General features: G+C 44.4%; 1 protein-coding gene across 1 annotated transcript; it reads right to left on the bottom strand.

Annotated features, from left to right (window-relative positions):
* Window positions 1-305: 305 nt before the first annotated feature.
* crp (transcription factor cropped) lies at window positions 306-22,120 on the bottom strand. Its single transcript, XM_032438813.2, has 3 exons — window positions 21,234-22,120; window positions 15,219-15,540; window positions 306-4,012 (listed from the first exon to the last, which is right to left on the bottom strand). Exons 1-3 carry the CDS (start codon window positions 21,323-21,325, stop codon window positions 2,411-2,413), a joined length of 2,016 nt encoding a protein of 671 aa, XP_032294704.1. The 5' UTR covers window positions 21,326-22,120; the 3' UTR covers window positions 306-2,410.
* Between the last annotated feature and the right edge of the window lie 44 nt (window positions 22,121-22,164).

Genomic DNA, 22,164 nt, shown 5'->3' with positions numbered 1-22,164 from the left:
CTTTCAGACAATAATACAAACATTCACACACACATGTAGACTTACACACACGTGTATACACGATTATGTTTTGTAAAGGATTGAAGGTATTGTACGATGCCGCTTCCACAAAAAAGATTACAAGTTTTTTTTTGACCCAAAGAGTCCAAATACATATATCTAATGCTAAAGTGAATGTACATACATATGTTAATTTACATTATTGTTGGACTTCCCAATTGGTTAATTAAAAGCACAAATTGCATTTCTTTGAGGGGAAAAGGAAAAACCATTTATTTGACATAATTTTTTTTGTTATTTTCGTATTTTTTGTTTTTTTTTTTTTTGTTTTTTTTTTAATTATTTAATGTATTTTGTTTGTTGTTTATATAGAGCATGAATGTACGTAGTAATATGTTGTTTGTTTGTATGTATGATCTGGCTTATATAATGCATAAACATGTGGTTGTTGTTCTTGTTGTTGTTTAGCTGTAAATCTAACGGCCGCGCTCTTCAATTACCAAAAATGCCCGATGCATGTACAAATGTGTGTGCGTGTGCGTGTCTGTGTGTGTGTGTGTGTGTGTGTGTGCGCGCGTGCATCGTGTGTGGGTGTGTTATATGTGTATGGGTGGAGCGCCGCTCTCTCCATCATTCTCAAACTCTCTCTCCGTTGTGGGTGGTGGGGGGTGGCCAAAGCCGTTGCTACGCTGCGCTGCGCTGCAGAGCAGAGCTGCTGCTGCCGCCGCCTCGCATAGACACTTGGTGTCTCTTGGGGCCGGACAAAAGCTGACTGCTCTGCGTGCGCGCAGCGTACCAGCGGCTAAGCAGAGAGCTGCAGGCAGTCTACACTCTCTCTTGTCGTCTAAGCGCCAGCCACTCTCACACCCACACACACACACACGACACACACTCGCGCATGCATGGGGCGTTCATTGTGATTCTTTTTCTTCTGAGCTGCAGTTGCAGCGGCCTCTCTCTCTTCTCTTCTATACTTTGAAACTTTCAACTCTGCTGCTTGCACTTATGTACTAAAGCATATTTATTTACTTGACATACATATATAGCTATGTATGTATATGTGTGTGTGTATTTATGGATTTATATATATATATATATATATATATATATATGTGTATATATATATATGTATATATATATGTATATATGTTAAATGTACTCGTATTTAGTAGTAATATTATGTAATGTTGCGTTAGCTTATGTCGTATGTATGTACTTTGCATGTATTTATAAAGTATATATATATATATATGTATATGTATGTGTGTAGTTTATATAATAAACGATCCTCTCTCTTCTTACCACGCGCTCTCTTATAATTAGATTATACAAACAACAAAAACTCGATAAGTTCCATTCCAAAAAATTGTCGCATTTTCGTTTTTTCTTTTCTTTTTTTTTTTTTTTTTGTTTTGGGCAAAAGGAAAAAATACAATTAAGTGGGTATTTCTCTGTATGTGTGTGTGTGTGTAAATTTTAAAATTAATTAAATAATAGAAAATAATTTAAAAATGTAAAAATTAATGCGATGGTTTTTATAGAGTTCAACATGCTCATCATATTTATATATATATATATATATATATTATACATACACATATGTATTTCTATATAGCATGTACCGTTATTTTTTTTTGTTGTTGTTTATATATATATATTTCGTTTTTGTTGCTTATTGAATACATTTTTAATTTTTGCTTAATTTGCTGTATTTTTCTTTTTTCTTTTTAGATGTTTGTATGTATGCATGTGTGTGTGTACGTGTGTGTGTGTTGTAATAAACAGAAAATCATAAAATTTTATGTCTATTTTGTTTTTGTACTCTGTTTTGTTGTTACTGCCTGTTGTAGTTTTGTTTTGTATCGTTTTGTTGTTGTTTTTGTTTTCGTTTCTCACACATTGACTTAAACAATAAATGAACAAATTGTTGTTGTTGCTTTTTTTGTAATTACAGTGGCTATTTAAAGTGAGTTTTGTGGTTTTCTTTTTGCAAATGGAAAAATGTTTTGTTTAAAACACAAAATAATCAATTAATTAAACAAAATATAACGAGTTCTCGACTGCACAAAATTCTTGCATTTTCTACTAATTTTATACAATTGCCGTTAATTTGTGTTTTGTTTTGTTTGCTTTTAGCAGCAGCTTAACAGAGCAGCGCGCAAGATCTGTGCTAACAGCGCGCGCAAGCTTTGCTCTAGTGAGGCCTAACAGCGCTGTTAAAGCGCGCCGCCTGCTGTTGCTTAACATAGCTGCGCCGTTTAGGAGTTGCTGTTGCTGTTAATGCTGCTGCTGCTGCTGTTACAGTTATGTTATTGCGCGCGCCTTTAATACTAGCTCGTGGGACGCTGCTGTTGCTGCTGCTGCTGTTAATGTTACTGTTACTCCTGCTGCTGCTGCTGTTGTTGGGCAATCAGGACGACGGCAGCTGCTTGGCCACAATGACCCCGGGACGACACTGCTTGAGGGACGTTGTGATGGTCACCGGCTGATGATGACTCGCGCCGCCGGCACCGACCACTCCCGCCGCTGACGCGCTGCTGCTGGTCTGCACCTTGAATATCGCCGTAGGCGTAACGCTGCTAACAGTGCCGCCCACATCCTTGGCCGACTTGGCCGTAATGATCACCTGCTTGTTGCCCTTCAACTGCAGGAACGGACGCAGCTCGGCCAGCGCCGCATGCTGCTTGCCCGTGGTCAGGGCCAGCGGCGCATCCTGCGCCAGGCGATAGCCGGCGGCAACAGTTGTGCTGATGATCTGATGATGATGCGACTGCTGCGGATGCAGTTCCTGCTGCTGCTGATGCTGCGAATGGTGCTGATGCTGCGACTGCTGCTGATGCTGCGACTGCTGCTGCTGATGCTGCGACTGCGCCGGCTGCTGTTGATAATGCTGCTGCAGCTTGTGCTGCTGATCGCCGTCGGCGAACAGATGATCCCCCTCCAGATGCCGGATGGCCTCGACAATGGTCTCCAGATTCTGGCGGGAGCGTGTGAAGACGGCCGTGGCGCCCATCACTGTTGTTGTTGTTGTCGGCTGGTCCAGTTTCTCGGTCTTGACCTTGACAATCTTCTCGTTGATGCGCTCCACCTCGACCTTGGGCGTGGCCTTGATGGCCGCCTGGAGGATGGGCGTGCTCATGCCCTCGGCATAGGCTTTGGCAATGGCATTCACGTTCACCTCGTTCTCGGACTCCGTGGAGCTGTTCGACGAGAGTATGACCTCCTCGTGCACCTGATCCTCGCTGATTATTTCCGCTGCCGCATCCGACTCCAGCTCCTCGATGCTGGAGCAGACCACGACCTGCTGCTGGCCGGTCATCTCGTCGATTTCCACATACGAGACGGTGCCGCCGAGCTCCTCCAGCTCCTCGGCGCGCACAAAGTTGTCCGTGTGCTCGATCACCTCGCGTGGAATGTACGCGCTGCTGCTCCCGCTTCCGCTTCCGCTTCCGCTGCTGTTGGCCGCCGCCGCGGCGACCGCGGTGCCCGGCGGCGCCGTCGCCACGCTGTACAGCTGCCGCTTGATCATCTGCAGCTCGTCCTCGAGCAGGCGCCGCAGGCTGCGCTCCTTCTCCAGCTGCTTCTTCATCTCGAGCAGCTCCTTGGCCGCAATTATGCTCGCATTGTTCAGCTTTGCTCCGGCTGCAGCCGCTGCTGCCGCCGCTGCTCCGCCTCCGGCGCCCGCGGAGAGCAGCGTCATGGGCTCCGGGGACATGGAGCCGAGTCCCTCGTCGGAGCTGTCGCTGATCGTCTGCATGTTGATCACGTTGTCAGTCAGCTTGCGCTTCTTGATGGCCACCGCACTTGCGCCGCCTCCTCCGCTCGACTCGTTCGCATTGCTGTTGTTGTAATTGTCACCAGAGGCGCCTCCGCCTCCGCCTCCTCCTCCTCCTCCTCCGTTGGCCTCGTGCTCGCCCACTTGTCGCTTCAGTTCGCTGTTCTGCGTCAGCAGCTGTGTCTTCTGATTCTCCAGCTCCACAATATATTGGAAGGTCTGTTGCAATATGGCAGCCTGCAAACAAACAACAGAAGCACATTAACATTTTGATGTTACGATAACATTTGACATTTAACATTACATTACATGTTAGTTTACATTTTAGTAAACTTAGTTACATTTTAGTTAACATTGAGATTGATCTCTTACCTAGGCTCAATCATAAGATGGTGCGCGTAGACTGATTGATTGATTGATGGACTTATTGATAATCAATGACATTTATTAAATAAATTGTTTAAATATTAAAGATAAACGTTTTTTTTCTGTAAATAATTGAAACATTTGCCAAATTCGTGGATATCTCAATTTTGTGCATCGTGTAAACTTTGTTTCGAACACCCACACGCACACACACAGGCATAAATCTGCATGCACATTCTACACACACACACACACACACACCAAAAACAACAGCAACGGCAACGTAGTCTGCGCTGTTTACAATGAAACTCATTCACAAGACGCCGCAGAGCGAAGCAGCGCAGCATAATTGAGAGCGGGAGAGAGAGCGAGAGAGAGCGTGAGCTTTGATAATTACCGCAAATGAATGCACAAACACACAAATATCTATGTACATAGTGCAGAGTGTTGTTGTTGCTACCGTGCTGGAATTTGCATTGGTAGTGGAAGCGCGTTTATAGTAAATAGTGTAGTAAGTCCGATGAGTGAGGTATGTAGTTGTTGTTGTTGTTGTTTTCTTCGCTATGTTATGCTGTGTTGTGTTCTGTTGTGACTTGCCCAAAAGGTGAAGGAACTTGTGTCCTTCAAAATCCTTCAAAATGCGCGCGTTCTCAGCACAACCAAACACACACACACACACAGACACACACACAGACGCATGTATTACTCAGCATAGCTGCATTTGTGTGCGTAAAAGAGCGCATGCAAAAGCTGTTGATGCGCATTTTTGCGCTTGTTTCACAACACTGCAAATGTGCGTGGGCTACACGCATAACGGTGAAAACTGGCATAGAAAGCAAGCAACTGCGTAGGCGAAAATAGCAACAAAATAAACAACAAACTATCTGGCAACACCCACAACGAATGCAGCAAGCAGCTGCAGAGCAGAGTTCGCTGCAGACGCCGCATCATGGCAATGGAATGCGAGAAGCTTTGTGGAAATTCTTTTGCTTTTGCTTTTGCTTTGGCTTTGATTAAAAAATAATAAATCGCTGCTGCGGCTGCTGCAGCCATAAAACTCGTTTCACGATTTTACTGGACGTCTCGTCGCTTGTTGTCGGAGGTCACAACTACAACAACAACAGCAACAACAATAACAGCGACATCATCAACTAGCGCACGACACCGGCTACACACAGCTGCTGCTGCTCTCTCCTTCTCTCTCGCTCTCTCGCGCTCAATGCACAGCTGTCTGGGCTGTTACGTTGTTTTGATATGTTGCGCACATAGTAAATAGAGAGCGGCTGGCTGAGCGTGCGTGTGAGCGAGCGAGAGGCAGAGATTGAGTACAGTTTTCTCAGCTTTGGCTGTGATAAAAATCAGCACATTGCAATGTCGCGCGCATATTTTATAAAAAAAAATAAAATAAAATAAATAAATAAATAAAATAAACAAAGCGCATTAAACATGTATTTGTTTTGTTCTATGTTAATTTATTCTATTCAGTTTTGTTGCTATTGCGGCTTCCAAAGGCCGTTCATTGACTTTAGCGAGCGCATTGTTGTTGTTGGATTGCATTGGAAACATATTGGAAGAATGTTGCTTAGCATTGGAAAGGTGCAGCACAGCTAGAATTAGCAAAGAGCCACATAATTAACTAGGCGAAGTTGGGACGAGTTTGCAATAGAAGAAGAATCTAAGAATATTTTTGATACAATTTGAAATTAGTTTAGGGAGTACCAAAAATCAATCAAACCTCGCTTTGATTTAAATTAAAATAATCGAAATATGTTTTTCTAATTTGGATGTTCCAAATATGCTTTCCCAATTGATCCAGTCAGAAAGCACCTATTGGAAGATAATTGAAACCCAATCAGAAAGCTTTGCACATATGCTAGAATAAGAATCCAACTGAAAGAGACATTGACTTAATCTAATTCAGCTGCCCAGTATATTCTTATTTGACTGTATTTTCCAATTGCTAAATATTCTTATCGGAAAGCTCTTAGAATTAAACGAAACTTCTTATTGTGTTCTTATTGGAACAAATTTGGCAAGGATTGCCACACATCATATGGCAGCTGCAGGGAGACCGGCAACCGAGGCCTTGGCTAATAAGAAAATGTCGTCGTCATATCTGCAACGCAGTCGGAAAATGCCGGCAAAAAGCTATAAAAAAAATTGCCTCAAGCGCAAAAAAAAAATTAAAGCCACAGCTGTACAATGGGCACACACACACACACATATATATATATATAGAGAAGGCTATGGGTGTGAGTGTAAACAAAAAGCCGCTCAAACGCGCGCGAGACACTCGTCGCTGTGTTCCAACAAGAATCCCAGCCAACGCGTTCGAGCAAGCAAGCAACCAACCAACCAACAAACCAAGCAACCAACCAGACAGCCAACAAGCAGCTAAGCAGCAGAGCAGCAGAGCAGCAGAAACGGCTGCGCGCAGGCAGCGGCAGCGGCGTTTTTGCGGCGACTGTACTTTTTTCCAACACACACGGGTGGTGACGGCCGCTACGAAAACACACCACCAAACCAAGCGCAGGCAGGCAGGCAGGCAGGCAAGCAGCAGCAGCAACAGTTCCAATACGAAAAGTTTTTCAATATTCGCCGGCGTTTCGTAGCCATCGTCATAAATGTTGCTAGCGTGCTGTGCTCTCTTACACGCACACACACACACACTCGCATGCACATAGACGGTTTGTGAGAGCGATAGAGTAAGAGAGCGTGGCTTCGTTAAGTTTCGTTGCCATCTCATTTCGTTTCGTTTGAAACGGAAATGGTGCTGCAGCAGCGCGGCCGCAGCCGGAGCAGCGGCTGTGGCGAAAAAAAACAAAAACATGTGGACGACTCAAGCTTTTGCCGACGCCACTTGCACTTGCTCTCTCGCTCTGACGCTCACCGAATTAGGCGTGAACGTAAACACGTGTGCCGTTCTCTTAATGCTTCCAGTTGCTTCCAATACGTATGGGAAGTGCCCAATTGACGCGTTCTCTTTCGCGCAATACGTACAGCGGCAGCAGCAGCAGCTGACTCGATGCTGCTGCGCTGCTTGCTGTCTGCTTCGTTTCTATAAATGGCGCGTCTGACGACGAGGCGGCCCCTGTTTCTGTTTCTTGCGGCCCTACACTACAATTTTCCTTTTATTTTGGCTGTTTGTTGATTGAATAAAATGCATAAAAATAGCCAAAATACTTGCAATGAGCGCGCCAACTGCTGATTCGTCATCAGCTGAGTTCTCAGTTCTCTGTGTAAGCACAAAACTACGCTATTTGTCTGTATGTACATGTGTGTGTGTGTGAGTAGTAAGTGGGCGCGCCCGGGCCACCCAAAAGCAAGCGCACCGCAAATGCATGGAAATAAAAAAGCTATGCGCCATGCCCCCTCCCCCTTTGGCAGCTGTTTGGCCTACGTGCGTGCACGCATGCCCTACAACATCGAAACTTGTAGTAAAAATATCAACAACAAAAAATAAACACAAATCAAATTAGACAATATTTGAACACACACACACACACACATACACACATGTGTGTGATTTATCGATATGTGTTCCTAAAATATGCATTTGAAAGAAAAAAAAACCCAATTTAGCTGCTCTTATCAAGAATTGCATTTGCTTTTGCTATTGCGTTTGCCTTTTTCGCTTCTATTGCGTCGCACGTTTTGTTGGCGGCAAACAATTAGCGCTGTGTTTGTTCTCTGCTGCTTATCTCTATTCGCTCTGCCGGCCGAACGACAGGTGTGAGTGCGAGTGCAAGAGTATGAGTGAGAAAGGCGTGTGTGTGTGTGTGTGTGTGCGTGTGTATGTGTGCGATGCGAGCTAAAATTGCTCGGCTTGAAGGGGAGGGTAGGGTAGGTAGAAAACAAGTCAGCTGACATTAAAATTGTAGTTTATGTTGCTTTTGATGCCGTTTTGTGGGTCTCTTCTGCTGCTGCTTCTTCTTTCTTTGGTCTTCTTTTCATTTTGGCAAACAAAAGCGCGTGTTTTGCGGCGCGATTGCGGTTCATTAGCATTTTTCATAGCGCTTAGCTTTTGCATGCCGAATTTATGCTAAAATTAGCAACACACACACACACACACACACTCACGCTTATATGTATATGTATATATGTATTTACAAACATAACGGAATTTGAGAAGGCCGCACACGTTGCAGCTTCGGCTCATTTTTGCAAAACTTTTTGGTTTTACCAAACACACAGATCTATATACATATGTATGTCTGTATGTATATGTATGTATGTGTGCATCAAAGTTATGAGCAAAGCGAAAAAACAGCTGCGGCTAGCACAGCGCTGCCGGCATTGATGCTTACACACGTATACACACACACACACACACACACACACATGGAGACGGACACCCACATGCCAGCGCACAGGTCTTGGTTCGCTCGCACTCGCTCTTTCCCACTCAGCTGGTACGCGCCCACAACAATGGGCGCCAAACATGTGTTTTCTACACACTCACACTCACACTCACACACGCAAACGATAATGGGTGACAACATCAGCAAAGAGCGAGAGCGAGAGAAGGAGAGCGAGGAGAGAGAGAGAGTGTGCTGAGCATGCTCTGGCTGCATTAATTTAACACTATTTTTAAATATACAATTTGTTTTTACATTTACAGTTATCTTGCGGCACAGTTTGAAATTTAGCAGAAATGCCGTCATCGAAAGTAAATCGTGGCAGAGAGATTACGCGACGCGGCACCAGGCGAGGTCAGTTGGGGTCTCAACTGTGTGTGTGTGTGTGCGCGCGAGTGTGTATGTGTGTGTGCGGCCCAGCCTTGTGTTGCCAGTGCAAAACAGCTGTCGGGTCTGGCAGCGCGCTCACAGTATATATTTAAATATAAACATTTCATGCTTCTTTTTTTTTATTTTTTATTTCTGCCAAATGTATTTTGCGTTTTTAGCTAATTTTTAACGAGTCGCCGGCGCCGCTGAGCAGCGCAGCTGCTTTTTGCCCCGGTTGACGATTGACTCATATATATGTATATACATATACGTATGTGTGCATGTATATGTTTCTATATACACACATATGTATATAGTTTATTTAATTACCGTTTGTTTACGCTAGCCCAATTCATTGCGAACACGTGCTATGCTCTGCCGAAAAAATTAGCTCAAATTCCATTTTCTTATACAAAGTTCTCAAGGCAACCGCTAAAAATGCTAAAAATGCGTCGCTCAACATTCCAGGCATAACGGCAAATGCAATCCTAGCGCTCCGGGTAATGTTGCATAGCGGCAGGCGAGCAAAGAAAAATGCGTTGCCAGACCAGCAAAAATGTTGTTGTCGTTCTTGTCGTTGTTGTTGTTGTTGTTGTCACCACTCGCGCTTTCAGCTCCTCATTAAAATTCCATTACAAAGGGTCAATAAAACGTTGAGCCGAGCAACGGACAACAACAACAGGGAACACACAAACAAAAGCTCATGGTCAACGAAAACATTAAATTAGCATACAGAACAAAAGAAGAAAGAACAAAAACTGTTATACGTACATAGCACACTTTGCTCACGCGAGAAAGGTTGAAACTGTGTGTGTGTGTGTGTGTTCGTTCGCAAGCGATTTGAATTCGAATAGAGCGAAGAAGAAGAAGAAGAAGAGGCAGCAGCAGGCAAAGCAATGCGTCGAAAGCACGAAACAAACAACAACAACCGCTTCTTTGAATGCCGGCAAAGTTGCAACAACAACAACAACAACAGAAGCAGCAAAGAGCAGCGCGTCGCTGACCCTCAAATTCACACATACATACATACATGCACACACACACACAGTGCAGATCAGCTGATCGAATTTCATGCCTACATATAAATAGAAATAAAATTATCGTGTGAGTGCGTGTGTGTGTGTGTGTGTGTGTGTGTGACTTCACACCCAAGACAGCTGTTTTAATTAACCCAAATAATTACAAAAACAACAACAAACAGCATAGTCACTGCATTTGTTACAAAAATTAACGAGAAAATGAAATATAAATAAGCGGGCGGCAACAGCCTCTGTTCGCTGCAAGCGCAGTTGCACTCAAACCGCGCACTGCTCACACACAATGGCTCGCCAACTGTGCTCGCTGCTGCTGTGGCTTGGCTTTGTTTTGTTGTGTCGCAACGACGCAATTGGGAAAGCTCAGCTTTTTGCCGGTCAACCTTGTTGTTATTGCCTGACCAGCTGAGCCGCTGTTGGCAGCGCTGTCGACGTCGCTGCCGCTACGTCCGTCCGTCTCTGTGTGTGTGTGTGTGCGTGTAAATTGCGCAGCAAAAATGCCGGTTGACTTTTGGTATTAAATCAACCAAAATAACAATGCTTGTAAAATATTTCTCTTGTTGTTTCTTTGCATTTCTCATGGTTGTGTGCTTGTGTGTGTGTGTGTGTGTGTGTCAGTGCTGCTAGTTTCGCCTTTTTCTCATCAATTTTGGCTATTTATGTTAGCGGAAAAAGTTTTAAGGCAGCGGGCACAGCATGTTTTTCTTGCTCTAAATAGTTTTACTAAACTTACGTTTAGTCTTAAGTTAAATAAAATTATATAATTAAAAATGAAATTAACTAAATTATATATATATATATATATATATATATATTTTGTTTTTTTTTCTTCTTCTCTTTTCTCAGCACTGGGCGCATGTTTATTATTCCAGCGAAATCAGCTGTTGCTGATTCATTGATTTCGCCGCAGTTTACAGTTGTTGCTTGATTCTCTGCAGGCGAAAACGGAACGGAACTAACATACAGATGAGCCACGGAATGAATGCATAGACCGCCTTTCCCATTTGGCGCTGTTAATGACTTTTTCGCTGCACTTTGCAGTCGCTGCCATTGATAAAAAAAAAAACAAAAAATTGCCAAGCAAGCAAACAAGCACCGTTACAACGCAACATACAGTCATTAAATCCGGCGAGACGGCATTCCATGTAATCAACACAGCAGCAGCAACAACAAAACAAAACAAAAACAAAGCAAAAAAAAAACTAGCCGAAAGCTCAGCTTGAAAGCCTGCAATTGACAACGGCGACGATCTTTAAGCGCCCGCCAGACGACAGACGGCGCTGCCAACGACCGACCGACATTTTTACAAGCACACACACACACATACACACACACACACACAGTTACACTTGTCTGCCTGCTGTCTGTCTGAGTATGTGTGTGTGTGAAGAAAACCCACAAAGTAATTGATCCATTGCACTTATGCTTTGCTAGGCCGCCGTTATTGTTGCTGTTGTTGTTGCTGTTATTGTTGCTGTTGCTGTTAGTTGTTTTTGTTGCCTTGCAGCTTTCTCTGCGCACAGCGCGCTCTCTGCTTTCCGCTATTACATTCTTTCTTGCGAAAGTGCCGCGCACTCGCTGCTCTCGATAAGTAATCGGTCTCTTTTTGTTTTTTTTTTTTGTTTGCCAACCCTGTGCATAAACGTTTTCCAACACCATCCGCATAAAGCGTTTAAGTGAAGCGCGCAGACATTTACATATATGTATATGCTATGATATTGTCATAGACACCAAATGTACAGGTACAGTAATTAATTAATCAGGTCACAAATGAAAATCCTTCTTAAGACGCACAACACAAAAGAGAGTTTTCACTGTACAAGAAATAATCTGTCAAAGTGTTGCAAAATATGCGAGCACTTGCAACAGATCGAGTTGGTACAGTAAACACGCCTTAAATAATTATTAATCAGGTCACATCTAAATATTCTTTCAACAATAAGAGAGAGTTTTCACTGTACAAGAAATAATCTGTCAAATATTCAGCTGCAAATAAAAAATGCTGTTCAGTGTTGCAAAATATGCGAGCATCAACATCATCGGGATACTAAATTGCACCCATAGAAATATTGTCTATTGTCTGAACACATTAGAAGAGTTTAGGCATATATATGACACATCTGTACATACATACATACATATGTATGTATCCGGCACTCGGTTGGTTTTCAGCTTGTTTTTAATTAACCCGTGAGGTTGGGGCATCAAATAATTTCAAATTACCAACGCAGCTGCATTAATTGCATTTTGTGGCCAAAGATAATGCTGCACATTTGTAGCATGCGTGGAAGGGGGCGTGAAGGGTGCGTGGAAGGGTGCGAGCGAGAACGTTGAGAGTGCGAGAGGGCGAACCTTTTTACTACGAAATGCAGCTAGCTACAGTTATAATGCGCCATATAACGGTACATAGCTGACATAACACACACACACACACACACACATACATATATATATAATAGTATGTATATCTGTGTAGCGTTTGGGTGTTGCCGCATCCCGGACAGCTGCTGGGCTGCAATGCCGCGCCAAAGCAAAGGTTGCCCGATGCCAATGGCCTAGTGCACTGTTTACACCCCCCCCCCTCCCCTCCTTATCAGAACGGGCACTGCTGACAAGTGTCGCCCATTTGCCACGCCTTTTTGGCCGCAAACGAAGCGACGACGACGACGACAACAGCAACAGACAGACGCGAGGACGCGTCCAGTGCGCAGCTGCGGCAACAAAAAGCTGAACGCCTAATTTCTTGCTTAGAGTTTGAGTTGGGCTATGGAGGCGGGGGTGGGGCGTTCCCCTAACCATGCCATGCCTGCCGCCTGTCACTTTCCAGTCACAAATAATCGTCATCGCGCAAACAGCTGCCTACCAGGCGCCAGGCAGGCGCCAATGTTTCATTTCGGCAACAAAATGGCAATGAAACAGGCCCAATTCGCCCACACCCCCCTCCCGGACCCACCCTGCTGCCCGCGTTGCTCTCAGCTGTGCCAGCGGTGTGGGGTATGTCAAAGCGCCAGGATAATTGAGCCATCACGCAATGTTTTGGGTCTGTGCGCCGACTACAGTGAGCCCCAACGCAAGGCGAAACTCTGAAGTGCATTTTTTTGGTAGTAAATTTGCACACATTAGCTGGAATTAATTTTCGTCAGTGTTGAAAAACGCCCAGAATTGTACAAAAATTCTATTAGCTGCGTTCGCTCGCTTTAATTGTCCTGTTCGTGCTCACTCTAAGCAATCTTCACTGTATTATCATCCAGTGCTGCCCATTCCGCGACTTCACCGATGTTTCGAGTTGGGAAATGCTGCCAACTCGGGGGTTGTTGGCGCTTTTGGCGCGCACTGGAAAGCTGGATCGATATTTTTGGAGCTACAATGTAAACTGTAGTATAAAGTGGTGGGTGGTGGGTGGGGGGGTGTGCTGGGTACAAATTCCAAGTACAGCTCCAAATCGTGCAACACTTTAATGTAGGTTAGTTCAGCTGCAAAACAAGCGCAGCAGGCAGCAGGCAGCAGGCAGCAGCGGTCAAACTGTACGCATTTGCGCTGCACTTTGCACTTTGGCGCCACCTAGCGAGCAAGTTCAATGACCCGCCTCAACGAGCGAGCAAAGCACAGACTACTTGGCACAGTCGCCCACTCGCGTCTACATAACTGTTATTTACATAGAGCTGTTATATGTGTCTGTGTGTGTGTGTGCATAACTGTCAATGGCGCAGCGACTGTCGCCGTCGCTACTTTCTGCATTATTGCAATTTTTTTTTCGCACTTTTGTGTCAACTAAAAGCTCTGCATGCATGTGTGTGTGTGTGTGTGTGTGTGTGTGTGTGTGTGTGTGTGTGTGTGTGTGTGTGTGTGAGCTGCATCGTCGTGCGACCTGATTCCAATTCCATTCGTCGTCGTCGTCAGTTTGTTTTCGTTTTAGGCCTAGTCTCAGCCTGACCAACCCAATCCCCCCCCCCCTCCTCCCACCACACCCTTCAGCTTACGCCAAGTTGGTCAAGCTGAAGAGCTATTGCCATCTCGCTTGCACACAAAAAACTACTACCTACTACAATGTTTACTATGTGTTATAAAACGCTGGCGTTGCATAGAAGAAGAAGCAGCAGCAGCAATAGCAGAGCGTAAAAAAAAAATCTATAAACTACTTGCAGCTGAGCACACGCCAACCCATTCACACCCCCTCTCCTCATTCCAGCTTCTCTTTCTGGCACACGTCATGACTGTTAGACTGTTATACGCCCATTATGTCATTCATCAAGGCACTGCGCTGCGCTGCGCTGTCAACGCCGCTGCTGACGTCGCTGCTTTAGCCCTTTTTTTGCGCGCGCGTCGTCAAGTAACGTGATATTTACGCGATTTTCTTCCTGTTTACATTGTTCCACCCTCCCCCCGCAAGTTAACTCTTTAACTCCTATTGACACACGAGCTGTCATGTTGTTGTTTATGCTGCGCGCTCTTTAGGACTTTTACTGTTTTTTTTTTTTTTGTCTGCTTTTTGCTGCACTTTTTGTTTAGACTTTGATTTATGTTGGCGAGTTTTGTTTGACATTTTTCAATTTGCAATAAATAAAAGCACAAATGCAGAACTGAAAATCTGGCTGGCAGTGTTGCAAAATACGCCAAGTCGTCGAAAGAGAATGTTGTCTAGCAGCAGAGTCATAAATTCAAAGTTTAAGAAAGTATGCGCATCAAATAAATCTTTTGCCATTTAATATGACACGTTGTTGATTTACAGCCGTCTGCTGCCGCCGCCCCCCCACTCACCAACACACACACACACACACACACGCACACAACTCACTCAAGATGTCGCCACAGCCGCCACAACAAATCGATGTTTGTCTCAAGGTGAAAAAAAAAAAAAATATGATAGCCTAAAACGGTAACGGCCGCAACAAAAACAAAAACAAAAACAACGACAAAAGGGTTGCCATATCAACGAGACTTGCAAAGGGACCTTCATGTGTCAAGTGGCGCTGCGCTGCGCTGCTGACGTCGCCGCTGGCGTGCACACAAAAGGCACAACACACACACACACACACACACGCAGATTTTTGAGAAAGTTTTCAGCAGCGATTATTTTAATGTAGCAGCCAGCAATTTGTCAACATACGCAAAGGCTGCTTGTTATTGCTGCTGTAAATGAAATTGAGCGAGGCGTTGAAGCGTAAATGGATAACATAACAATACATGTGCATCGTGCACACCCACACACACGCACACACATAAGTAATCCAATTAGTGCACTGTTAACAGTGCAGCTCAAACTGTTGTTTTTTTTTTCTTTTTTTGGCTACGTCTTGTTGTGATTTGTGCACTTACCTTGCTCAACTTTTCGCCCTCGTGTCGTGGCAAGAGCGAACGTAAATTCTGAAAACCGGCATTGATGCTCTGCATGCGTCGTCGCTCGTTGCTGTTGGCTATTTCCCTTCTCATACGCTTCTCGGTATCCAATATGGGTTTGCCGCTTGGCGAGCTGCCCCCATCGCCGCCGCCGCCGCCGCCTCCCCCGCCATCTTTTGTTGTATTCGATGCGCTCATGTTCGATTGGCGACGCTGCGAGCTGGTTGTAACCTGATGCGCCGGCTCGGTGGTGTACTCAATGTGATAGGTATTCTCGCCGCCTGAATCTTCCAGTTGTAATCTGTGAGGAGCGAAGAGAGAGGGAGAGAGAGAGAGGAGAGTGTGTAAAAACTATTATAAAACATCATAATTATAATTGTGAGACGCGTTGAATATTTATGGCACCAAAACCAATTAACTTTTACACACACACACACACACACACACACACACACACAAACTCATTCATTCATTCATAAATTTACAATTCCATTCAATTCAGTTTTAGTTTAGCCGCACACACACACACACACACACACACAGACAATGGGCAGCGCTGCCCAAAGCATCAATACAACGACAAAAAAAAAAAATATATGTACATATAATCACAAATACAACAGGAACGAAGCAGCAGCAGCATAAAAAGCAACATGTCAGCGAGAGCGGCAGCGCGTGAGCGTGGGAGAGTAGGAAAGAGAGAGAGAGAGAGAGAGTGGGAGAGAGAGTGCGCTCACAGCTGTCAAAAATGGCCTTTTGCCGTTGCTTTTGTGTCTTTTGGTTTTAAGTCGAATTTATATGCTGTCGCCGCACAGCAATAGCATAAGAATTTCAAACAGGTTTTACAACAAGAGAACAAAAACACACGCACACATGTGCTCTTCAGCAATTTTCAATTGTGCGTCTAATGAAAAGCATTTTCACAAAGGCCTCAAAACATATGAAAACGCGCCTATGTGTGCGTGTGTGTGTGTGTGTGAGAGAGAGAGAAAGAGCGCAATGCCTGCGCATTTGTGTGAGTGTAAAGTTGCAGCACTGCATTCCAGCAGAGAACAAGAGAACAACAACAAGAAGAAGAAACGTCAGCCGCAGCCGCAGCAGCAGCAGCCGCAGCCACAGCAGAACGTTAAAGACAAGAAACGATAGAAAATCTTAGACGTCGTCTGGTTGCATTGGTTTATTTTTAGCAACATACCATTACCATCCATAACAAAGGTCGTTCGCAGCAGCAGCAGCAGCAGCAGCAGCAGCAGCATATTTTGTGTTGTGTATTTGATACCCTGTTGGGAGTGTGTAAAGAAAAGTAGGGGGTATGATGTGCCTGTGCACGAATATTAAAAGAATATTGTATCATACATTTATTTAGAAATATATTTAAAATAAAAAATATATAAATATATAAGCTGCATTTGTATTGTATTGCATTTACTTTACACGTAGAGCATCTGACAGTCGCATATGCCGCACTTTTCGTGCATTCTTCAGTGAGAAGTTGCCAAACTTGGCTAAGCGGATGTTGCTGCTGCTGCTGTTATTATTGTTATTGCAGTTGTTGTTGCTGCTCTGGAATTTGTGTGTTGCCAACTTTTGTTTTGCACTTTTGTTGCATGTATAAAATGTTGAATGAAGCAGCAGCATATTTGTTATTTAGCACGCGTTGACAAGTACACATACATTATATGCACTAATACATGTGCATTATGCATGCATATGTTATTACAGTTTGTTGTTGCTGCTGTTGTTGTTGTCGTGCAGACACGCAAACAACAGCTGTTGCGCTTCATTAACATGCACAGCAGCTAAAAATAGCGATCATGTTAAATGAACAGCGTCGAATTCGCTGGGGCTGTTAAGTGCTTACATGTGTGCAACTTAACAGCTGTTAACTGCCAACAAATTTTCAGCTCTTTTTTTCGTGTATTCGCTTCACATTCGTCTTTGCTATTTTTTTTTTTCTCATTCTTTTTTAACATTTGAAATAAGCAAATTGTAATTTACGCATTTTCTGCATTTCACCAGCTGCAGAAGCCGCATTTGCAATAACAACAACTAAAACATATGATATACAACAGCTGCGGCTGCTGCTGCTGCTGCCCGGGGGCCGACTCTGCTGCTGTCCCAAAGTTCAATGTAGTTCATTGGCCACTTTTCGCCAACAAACCAACACACACACACACACACACACACACTCGCATACACACGTACATGCACAGCTAAACGGAACAGACAAAGCCGAAGTCACGAGTGCCGCCGACGTGTTGTTGTTGTTGTTGTTGTTGTTGCTGCTGCAGCACTGCACATAAATCGTATGCATGTATGTGTGTTTATGTACGTTTGTATGTGTGTATATTTGTAACTATGTACGTTTATTGGGTCAACGCTTACGTCATCATTTTTGCCTGGAATTTGTCGGCTGCAATTGCCAATTGCAAATTGCAGGTGAAAAGACAACGCACAAAATGCATTTTTAATTCATAAAGATAAACTTGAATTAAATATTAACCAGATGGATAAACAAAAAAGTGTGACCTCATGCAGCCGAACAATTGGCATAAATAATGCGAATTGAATACTATATACAAGTCTCTACATCCGCCCGTATATTCACATTTTATCACTGATTTCCCATGGCCAAATCAAATCCATCCGTTCAGTGCTTAAATCCGCATAAGCACCCAATTTCGAAGCCTCATTTTTTTATATGGTCACACTTTTATGATTGAGAACAGAGCAAGAGGAAATGCCAAGCAACTGTTGCACTAAAAGGCAATCATTGTTTTATGCCCAGTCACGTACACACACACACACACACACACACACACACACATCTGTAGTAAATGCTAAAAAGTTGGGGGAAGAAGAAGAAGCAGCAGCAGAAATTCGCGAAATGCGCAGTAAAACGCAATAAACTTTGCCACTTGCGTAATGTGCAGCAGGCAGCAGGCAACAAAGTAGCATAAACAAATGAAAAAGTTTAGAATAACAGCACACCTGTACCCCCCCCCCCTCTTTCCTGAGTCACACACTCGCTCATACTTAGTCGGCCTTTTGGCGCCACAATTGCAATAAAAAAAAAATATATAAACAGAGAACGCAGACTGCAAAAGTGCCGTTGCAATTCGATAAGAGAGCGGAGCGGGCGACATATAACGGTTACATAAGCACACATATACACAACACACACACACACACACACACATACACACGCACGCATAAACAGACGCTCTCGCATGAAGTAATCCGAGATGAATATGTGCCAGGTGCAAGGTGCCAGAGGGAGAGGAGGGGGGGTGGGCGAAACGGTATCTTTGCATGTTGCGTATGTGACAAAAACAACAGCTGTTGGGCGAATTAACAGTGGAGCAAATTGTCGCCGCATAGAAGAGCGCGCACACACACACACATACAGACGTACAGACGTACGTACAGCCACAGCTGACGCTAGCGTTAATCTTTAATAAAATTTGCAAGTCAAACTATGTGCGGTAAACACACACACACACACACACACACACAAAAAACAATCATGTGTTTTTCATCAACAATTCAAGCAAACGAATTGATGCCGCTTCTTTCACTCTTTCCTTCGCTCTCGCCCTCGCCCTCTCTCGCTCTCTCACCGTCTTGCTCGCTCATGCACCCACTCTCACTCTCAGGCAGACGACGCGCAGGTTGCCCATTATAAAAATGCCGCATGCAAAAACGCAATGGCAATTGAAACAGCAAGGCGAAACGCCTGACACATGAAACAGCCATCGCCCAAAAATTTGCGCAGCAGCTTTTATCTTTGCTTGTATGTGTGTGTGTATGTGTCTGTATATATTGTTTTCTTATTGGCAATCTTTTTTTTCTTTTTTCGCAAATTCGCGACGCTTTGCAGTCGTGTTGGCGTTGGCAGCGACAGCGGCAGCGGCTTTTTGTGTATACGTTTATTCAATGAAATGCCCTGTAGTAGTAGTAAAAAGCGCTGTGCTGTGTGGCGGCATCTGTACTTTTGCGAAAATTCCCCTTTATAAAATGCATACACACACCCATACACATACACACGCGCCCACTCTCACTCACTCTCTCCCTCTGTTACACATTGTCGAAGGAGCAACAAGCTTTTGAGTGCAATGCCAGCAGACTCACTCACCGACTCGCTCACTCACAGCGCAGCACGGGCTTATGTACGGCCAGGCAAGACTGCATGCAGAAACACAACACACACACACACACACACACACACATGTGTGTGCTCCCCTATGAGCGAATTTACAAGCGTGGCCGCGCAGTTGCGGCGACTTCCAGTGTGTGGGGAAAACGGAAATGACGCCACACGCATACATACATATACACTGACAAACAATGCGAGAGCATGTGCAACGCTTTGGAGACTTTTAGCAAAGGCACTTGCACTTGCCGGGCAGCTGTTGTTGCAATGGACATTTCGAAATGCCTTCAGCTTGCGTTTTTGGCATAAAATCCTAAATATTTACTGCTGTCCCAGAATTACATGTCCACTCACCGAAGTGCGTTAGTTTACAATAAAGCTAAATGAACATAAAGCAAAAATAAAAAAAACCTGTCAGCTGTTTTGCAGCATTGCTCGGTTTACAGTGTTGATAAAGTGAGTTGGGACCCAGCCGCATGCAGTTATACAATACAAACATATGGGCCAATGCCTGCCTTATTGATAAGTCCGACGCACACACGCACACACGCCAAACCTTGAGCCCCACAGCTGCCAATGGGCGAGAGGGAGAGAGCAGGCGATTGGATTCTTTTACGTCAGAGTCGCTGCGTGTGCGTGTGTGTGTGTGTGTGTGTGAGTGCGAACATATGCTGTGCCGCTGTTAAAAGCAGAAAGGCGGCTGCTGATAACAGACATTTGTCGACCGTAACCATATGATTTTGATAAAATACAAAAAAGGGCCGGCACAACTTTCGCCGCAAGCAACAAAGCAAAATTCGCTAATAACAACAAATAGAAAAAACTGTACATTTCGACGCTCTCCAGTTCACACACACACACACACACATGCACGTTTACATTCTCTTTCATCATTTGCTGCTGCTCATTTGTGTGTGTGTGTGTGCGTGCGTCGCTCGCTCAGGTAGCCGCCGCCGCAGCCCATATGATGATTATAGAAATATACCGGTACAGCTGATTTGGCCGCAACTAATATAAACGCGCCGTTGATTAGACAGCGTGTCACGATAAGCAGCAGCAGCCAGCGTTGGCAGCGCAGCTGTTTCGCAGAAGCAGCTGAGAGAGCGAGCGAGAGAGCAACAGCAGATCGCAAGCCGCGTGCACGAGCATAATTTGACACATGTATTTTACGTATAACTAAGTGTGCACACTATGCTGGCCGGCACTGTAGCGTGCTGGAATAAATGCGAGAAAACAGCCGTTTTTCAAATATGGCGAGTGTAAAACGTAAAAACAACAAGACGACAAGCAGCGGGGCAGAGCAAACAAAAAAAGAAGAAACCGAAAAGGAAAAAAAAAAGTAGCGTCACCTTTTTCCAGCGAGACGCTGGCACAAAACGAAACGGGCAGAATGAACGGGAATGGTATGGAAATGGAATGGAATGTCTGTTCAAACCGAGCGCCATACGTTTTCCATACATGTGTGCGTGCGTGTGTGTGTGTGCGCCGCTGCTAGCAGCGTGCATTGGTGGTGGTGTTTTTATGCCGCGTTTGTTTTGTGCGGCAAAACAGGCGGCAAAATTATACGTCTGCCGCGTGCAAGCGAGAGAGCGAGAGAGAGAGAGAGAGAGAGAGAGGAGCGCGCTGAGAAATAATCAATAATTTGCGTGATAAAAAAGGAGGAAAACTAAAGTGCAAGCGCGCAGTTTGTTTATTTCATGTTTATTCCATGAGATTCAAGTAAACAAACACAATTCATAACGGTAATGCGATACGCGCGTATAGAATTATTATTTGCGTTTACTTTTTTTTTGTTTTTACTTCTGCTACGTCTTCTTCTTGTACTTCTTGTCTACACTTACTGTAACTCTTCATCCAATTCCTCAGCGCTATTGTATTCGGCGTTTTCCAAAATGACTTCCTCCGTTTTAATGGCCAGCGGTACCGAAGACATTTTTTTTTTATTTGATGTCTGTGTGTGTTTGTTGCTGTTGTTTGTTGTCGCGCGTTGCGAATGTAACTGTTATTGGAGCAGGACACACGTGCTTCACTTTGCTGCACTATTTATTTTTTTAATTTCGTTTGGTTTGTTGCTGTTCTGCTTCTTTCTCTTCTACGCTTTCTGTTTTTCACCTCGTCTGCTGCTCACACACACATAAACAAACACACGCATGCACACATGCACATATACGCGCAATCGATCGTTGACTTTTTGCTATGTGTGTGTGTGTGTGTATTGTCGACGTCGACGTCGACGTCGTCGTCAGCTGGTCTTCTGTCTGCTTCTTCTCGCTGCCTTCAGCTGCTTTTGTGTTTAGCGGCAAATTGTTAGGCAGACACAACACACACAGACACAGCGCACTCACACTCGCACGCTCATGTAAACCGCACTCGCACTCACACACACGCACTTCGAAACAGCAGGCGGCGCGCCGTAAAAAATTGAGCGCGACGGCGTCGATGTTGTTGTTGCTGTTGTTGTCGTTTGCTGCCGCTGAATAGCACAAACACTAGAAGTTTTCACAAGCTTGTGCAAAATATATTTCTTCTTCTTGTCGTTGTTGTTGCTGTTGTTTTTGCAATTTTTATTTTGCTACACCACTTTGGCATATACACATACACACATATACATCGATAGATATATATATATAAGCAAAATGGTTGCACTGTACGTAGACCGCGTTTTTACACAAGGCGTCCGCGACGTACGTCTGCTCGGTTCAAAAATTCAACGCAAAATAACAGCTGTTAAGTTGTGTCAGTGTGGCCGAATTGATCAACTCGAAATTTACC

Source organism: Drosophila virilis, chromosome 4 (genome assembly GCF_030788295.1).
Source record: "Drosophila virilis strain 15010-1051.87 chromosome 4, Dvir_AGI_RSII-ME, whole genome shotgun sequence".
Classification (NCBI taxonomy): domain Eukaryota; kingdom Metazoa; phylum Arthropoda; class Insecta; order Diptera; family Drosophilidae; genus Drosophila; species Drosophila virilis.
Note: the sequence above shows the minus strand (reverse complement) of the source record. Positions and strands in the feature narration are given on the sequence as shown.